Consider the following 6,359-nt stretch of genomic DNA (forward strand, 5'->3'; position numbering starts at 1 on the left):
AACATTGGCAAATCTTTCCTTATCTGCTTCCCCTCTGGCTAAATAAACCTGTCGCCTAGCCTCCCTTCTGGCACATTGGTACAATTCCCTGCTACCACCGTTCTTCCAGTCCTTCCAAGCTTGTTTCTTTTGTCTAATAGCCCTGTCTACCTCCTTGTTCCACCACCACGTTACTCTGGGTTGGGAGGGGACCTTACACCACCCACAAATCTGGTCGGTGGCTTTCAACAGGTTGTCCCGCAGAAATCTCCATATATATATATATATATATATATATGTGTGTGTGTGTGTGTGTGTGTGTGTGTCATGTGACTGGCCAAACTATTAGCTGTTGTTACACACCACTAGTCACAATACACTTTGCATCAATTTAGCCTTCGAATAATACTACCCCACTGACTAGTCAAGTAGATCAACATTCTCCCCTCATCAAAAGTGGGATTGGAGCAGCATGAAATAAAGTGTTTTGCCCTTGAGCACAATGCACCATCCAGTCTGAGAATTAAACACACAATCTAGTGACTGTGAGTCCAACAGCCTAACCACTAGGTCATGCACCTTATATACATACATATATAGATAGATAGATAAATAGATAGATAGATAGATAGATAGATAGATAGATAGATAGATAGACAGATGGATAGATAGATAGATAGATAGTGTGTGTGTGTGTGTGCCCACGTCGTCCCCCCCCCACTTGTCATTTTGATATTTCTTGATAATCATAAATAACATTAGTCTAAATTTTAGTTATATACCTCCATGCTTACTCCACATACAATAGCATCATCAGTATTAGCAGATGTTGCAAATGACTAACAATAATTATAGCATCAATTATTCTTTGAAAAGCAGCAACAGTATTTTTCATCCCAAAACACATTTCACATGACTGACACAAATTTTCCATACTTTCAAACCTGATATGAGATCAGTCACCAACATGCAATGGACTTGATAATTCTTCCTAACTTTAGTACAAAGCCAGCAATTTTGAAGGGAGGGAGGAATCGACTACATTGATTTCAGTGTTCAACAGATACTTATTTTATCAACCCTGAAAGAATGAAAACCAAAGTTGACCTTGGCAGTATTTGAATTCAGAAGATAAAGTGCTGGAAGAGATACTGATAAGAATTTTGTCAAGTACAGTAATGATTTTGGTAGCTTGCCACTTTATGGTGGTACTTGGTGATAAGCTTATTTTTAAATTCAGCTTGCGAGAAAAATATATTTTAAAATGTTATTTACCAAAGTTGAAATGTGATCAACATTTCAGGAATAACCTCATACCATTATCAGTCTATTAGAATATTTCACAACAACAATCTAGGCATGCCATAGAGAATCATGTACCTCTATTATCCTTTCTTTCAATTAATGGTTGGCTTCCTACAGCAGCCTCAACACCACCGCTACAACACCATCACCATCACTACATATGCACACAAAAAAATTGTTTGTCATTTTCAGGAGAAAAATCTACTTAGAATGAATAGTAATAGATTTATATTTTTCATTGAAGTTCTTAAAAACTTGTAGATCAATAAGCATATAAGTTAGGCTACAAATCAAGAATGTAGGTGTATTGCTAAATTTAATCTTGACATGGTGAAGAGATACACAACTTTGTTCCTATGATAAAGGTACTCAAAGACCATCCATTGTTGGAAATTTGATATTGTAAATGTTGTCATTAAGAGAAACATCACAGATAATAAAACCCACTTGACTTTCTTGTCCATCAAAGAAACAGTAATTATTAGATAAGTGAAATTTAATAGACAATGTCCTATTAATCGCAAATGTCCTATTAATCGCAAATGATACCCTTGTCTAGACATCATGTGATGGTTGTAAATGAGCATCATTGTTATACAAGCAAGGTGTTCATTTCCAATCTTCTGTGAAAATGTGTCTAGCCATGTAAACTATTATCTTGTTTGAAAACTGGTGGTGGTCAGTTCAAAATCTGCCTCGACAAATTCTGTCTGCCCCATACAAGCATATAAAAGTAAACATTAATTGATGATGATGATCATGATGATGATGATGATGTGATTTGAGGGAAAAAAGCTTGCTAATTCTAGCATTTTAACTGTCAGACAGGTTAGATATATCTTTATTGAGTGATATATCTTTATTGATTTATTTTCACAGGCACATAGCACGATATTTACATGATTATATAGCCGCTTGCCAGTAGTGTACTACTGTGTGCAAGAAGCAAATGTAGTTCAAAGTTACATTAATAACAGAAAAGATTAGCTTTGGATGAGAGGCAGGAATAATGCTCTGTCCATCATAGTCAAATATTCCTTTAATTCAGGGCTAAGCTGCAACCAAGGAAACTTGTTGTCTGTGCATCTTACACGCACTTCTGATGTATTTATGACTAAGAATTGACTGGTTACTTATTTGAGTTGCATGGGATGTTATATTATATGTTATATTATAATATCATACATATTATGTATGAGCATGGAGCAGTGCAATGATGTCAAATTGCTTTAAACACAAGTCGAGCAGGAACCATGAGTCATTTGTTTGTCTGTCTTCTATGAAATCATCTCTTGCCTCTACACTGACTCTGGCACCCTTTTGCTTTTATTACCCTTCTTTATGTGGGAACATAATAGAACATTCTATGATATGGGGTAGCATTTCTGGAAGTTGATTAGTTAATATTCAGGACACATTGCCTGATCTAAGTATGGTCTGATCCTAGTTGCTGAAACTGTAAGGTTTAATTCTAAGTCTCCCAACATAACTGACAATGTAAAAGCTCTCTTATTTGCTCACACTGGAGGCATTATGTGTGACAAGTACAAAGTGCAATATATTAACAACTAGGTCATCATGCTAAACATTTTCAGACTCAGTCTCATTAATTAAATAAATTGTACTTACCTTGCGCTCTGGGCTGATTAGGGAATGGCGCATAATATCCTTTGGGCGGTTCATAATTAGGGGGTGGTTCATTAGGATATGGAGGAACTGGTGTGCTATATGGTGCTGCCTGTACACTGTTTTCTTGTTGAGGAATCTGCGAATACGCTGGGGCTGAAGGTATTTGTGGATTCATTTGCAGTGGGAGCTATAAAAAAGACAAGCAAAATGACTAATGAACAAGTTGAAACAATGGCTTCTGATTTTGGCACAAAGCCAAAGCTTTTGGAGGGAAGGGTGTAGTTGATGCCATTGACCTTACTACTTGACTATTACTTTCTTACACCAACTACAGAAAGATAGCAAATAAATATGAAATATGAGAAAATCTAGAATAAAAATACTTTGCCTTTGGTGAGAAATACGTCATCAAAGAAGAGATAATCTCTTTTCTTAACATAAACACCTTTAAATCCTTTCTTTTTCTTTCTATACAAAATAAAGTCCTTATTTTTTTTCTTTTTTCTTGTAGTCTTGGTAACCACAAATAGCACTATTTCAAATTTCTTGGGAATCATCAGCCCGATGTAACTCTAGACACAAGTTAATTATGTTAAATTCAGCCTTCTTTGAAGTTACACATAAGAAATTAAGAGGGCAGATAGAAGACAGCAGATAGTTCATAATTCAAAAGGCATATTTAACTTATTGCATGGCATCTTGGGCAAACGTTTCCCCTATAACCAACCAAAGTCATGTGAGTGAATTTGGTTTGCAGAAACTGAAACAAGCCTACCCCATATACATATATTGGGTCATCCCATAAATAATGTGGTTTTTCAATTGTATGAACTAAAAGTCAGAGGCGGGGGATAAACTACCTGCATCAACTTGCTATAAAAGCAGGTAATAATTTTACCTTGTATTTATTCTTAGTGCAAGTTTTGAAGAGTGCAGTTTTTAAGTTATTTTTTCAAAACTATAATAAAAGTGACAAAGGAGCATATTTGGCGTATTTTGCTTTATGAGTTCAATAAAGGTAACAGCAAAATGGAAAGTGTGAGGAATATTAATGCAGTATATGGGGATTGGAAAAATGTAAGCCAGTGCCAATGGTGGTTCCAGAAATTCCATGCTGGAAACTACATCCTAGAAGACAAGCCTTGCCTGGAAGATCTGTAGAACTCAATGAAGACACCCTGCAAACCCTAGTGGAACAAAATTCTGTTTAGGAACTAGCAGAGAAGCTTGGATTTGGTCATTCAAGCATTCATCGACCTCTGAGTGCAATCAGAAAAGTCAGCAAATGGGTTCCTCACAAACTTTCCAAGTCTAATCATGTGCAGAGAGTGAATGTGTGCTCTTCTTTACTGTCACGTCTCACGAATGAACCTTTATTTGGATTGAATAGTGACTGGTGATGAGAAATGGGTTCTCTGTAAAAATGTCAAGTGCCAAGGACAGTGGGTTGGGAAAGGAGAAACACCAGCATCCCAGGCAGGCTAAAGAAGGTCTTCACCCACATAAGGTGTTGTTATCTGTTTGGTGGGATATGAAAGGTTTAGTCCACTTTGAACTTTTAAACCCAAACCAAACAATAACAAAGGAGATCTACTGTGAGCAGCTTAAGTCAGTGCTAGAAGAAAAACAACCATCTTTGGTTTCAAGATGAAAGGGGTTCTTCCATCAGGATAATGCTCAGTCACATACAACAAGGATGACTCTAGCAGATGAGGTGTCTAGTACTGAAGAGAAGCAGAAATAGCCTGAAATGAGGCTGGTCTGCTGGTCCAGTCACTAGAAGGTGGTAGAGGATCGCTCCCTTGCTCACAATCTCTTGGATGCAGCTGTCCATCGTTAACCAGCTAGAGGAGATATCCTCTTTGGGTTAAAAAGTTGCAGTAATGTCCATTCGAATAGACAGCCATGTTGAAGTGGCTACAAACATTACGTGCTCCAGCATGGCCGCAGTCAAATGACTGAAACAAGTAAAAGAGTAAAAGAGAGAGTCAAGAGATGGTTAAAACAACAGACTGGTAAGATAGTGTACGCAAATATAAGTAAATAAGTACTGGGGCTGATTCACTTGACAAAATTTCTCCAAAGCAGTGTTCCAGCATGGCCATCATCTAATAATTGAAACAAGTAAAAGATAACAGATAAATGGTAATATATCCATTTGGCCAGTTGGTTTATAAGAGAAAAACCTTCAACCAGATAGGGTGATGAGGGAAATAGCGAGTTAGCTTTTATGGAACTCATTCTTGTCTAAATTATTAACTGTTGACAGATTTGGAGATAAAAACTATAATTTTAAAAATGTAGAAGAGAAAGTAGTAGTGTTTGTGGCCTTCTGAATGACATCTGCTATGTAACTGAAGTAAAAATCATTTCAACCAGGAAATAAATTTGTGCACTTATATAGTTTGCTGTGTGATTATCTCTTGCTGTGATTACCTTTTGCTCTAAATAAAGCATGGAAAACATACTTAAGATGACAAGGATTGTAATTATGATAATGATGCGTGTCACTCATCTACTAGAGCAAAGAGGTGCCACTTAAACACTTTATCTACCCATCTATTATACAGTATGAACTCATGAAGCTATAGCAGAAGTTCCATGTAGTGGGACTGAACCTGGAAGTATGTGGTTGGTAAGCAAATGTCTTACCACACAGCCATGCCTGTGCCTAAACTTCAAGTATGACGTCTAGTTGATTATTTTAACCTTTTGTGCCACTCTATCGCCTTTAATTCCAATTTGTTAATCCTGTACGTGTAGCCATGACCATGTGGTTAAGAAATTTTCTTTGGAATTACATGGTCAAGGGTTTGATCCCACTGCATGAAAGTTTTCAGCTAATGTTCTAATGTGTGTGTGTGTGGCTTCATATTTTCTTCTTATCTTTACATGTCTGCTGACTATAAGCAACACAACAACGATGTTAACAATACATATGGTGTTATATGCTTGCAGTCAACAGTGACAGCGTGTTTAGGCTTCTTGACATGTTGTGCCATCTTTGTAAACAAAAACACTTGTAACTATGTCCAGGCTGTTTGTTGTTCAGTAGACTAGGTGATTGTTACCTTGTTGGCAAACAGCCGAGGGTTGGCAACAGGATGAGTGTCTGACTGTAGAAAAACTGCCTCAACAAATTCCAACTGACCCATACAAAATGGGGGGAAAATGGACATTAAAATGAAGATGATAATGATGATGACAACAATGGGGTTTTAACATTTGCTCTTTCACCTTTGATTTGTGTTACTCTCTCACTTTTGATTTGTGTTACTCTCTCACTTTTGATTTGTGTTACTCTCTCACTTTTGATTTCTAATTTGATTGTCTACTTACATTATAATAGGGACCCTCAAGATGGTGTAGGTCATGTTTGGAAAGCTATATGATAACTAAAACACTCTTTAAAATAATTGCCTCATTATTATCACATCACATCAGAA

At 36.7% G+C, this 6,359-nt stretch overlaps 1 protein-coding gene across 6 annotated transcripts in view; it reads right to left on the minus strand.

The window, feature by feature from the left end:
* Nucleotides 1-6,359, minus strand: part of LOC106876147 (lipopolysaccharide-induced tumor necrosis factor-alpha factor homolog) — a 45,072-nt gene that overhangs the window by 7,382 nt on the left and 31,331 nt on the right. For all 6 annotated transcript variants that reach the window (XM_052967923.1, XM_052967925.1, XM_052967926.1 and 3 more), the window contains exon 2: nt 2,914-3,100. In XM_052967923.1, the coding sequence (XP_052823883.1) occupies nt 2,914-3,100 (187 nt within the window). The remainder of the gene's footprint in view (nt 1-2,913; nt 3,101-6,359) is intronic.

The sequence above is a fragment of the Octopus bimaculoides genome, chromosome 5, assembly GCF_001194135.2.
Source record: "Octopus bimaculoides isolate UCB-OBI-ISO-001 chromosome 5, ASM119413v2, whole genome shotgun sequence".
NCBI classification, from domain to species: Eukaryota; Metazoa; Mollusca; class Cephalopoda; order Octopoda; family Octopodidae; genus Octopus; species Octopus bimaculoides.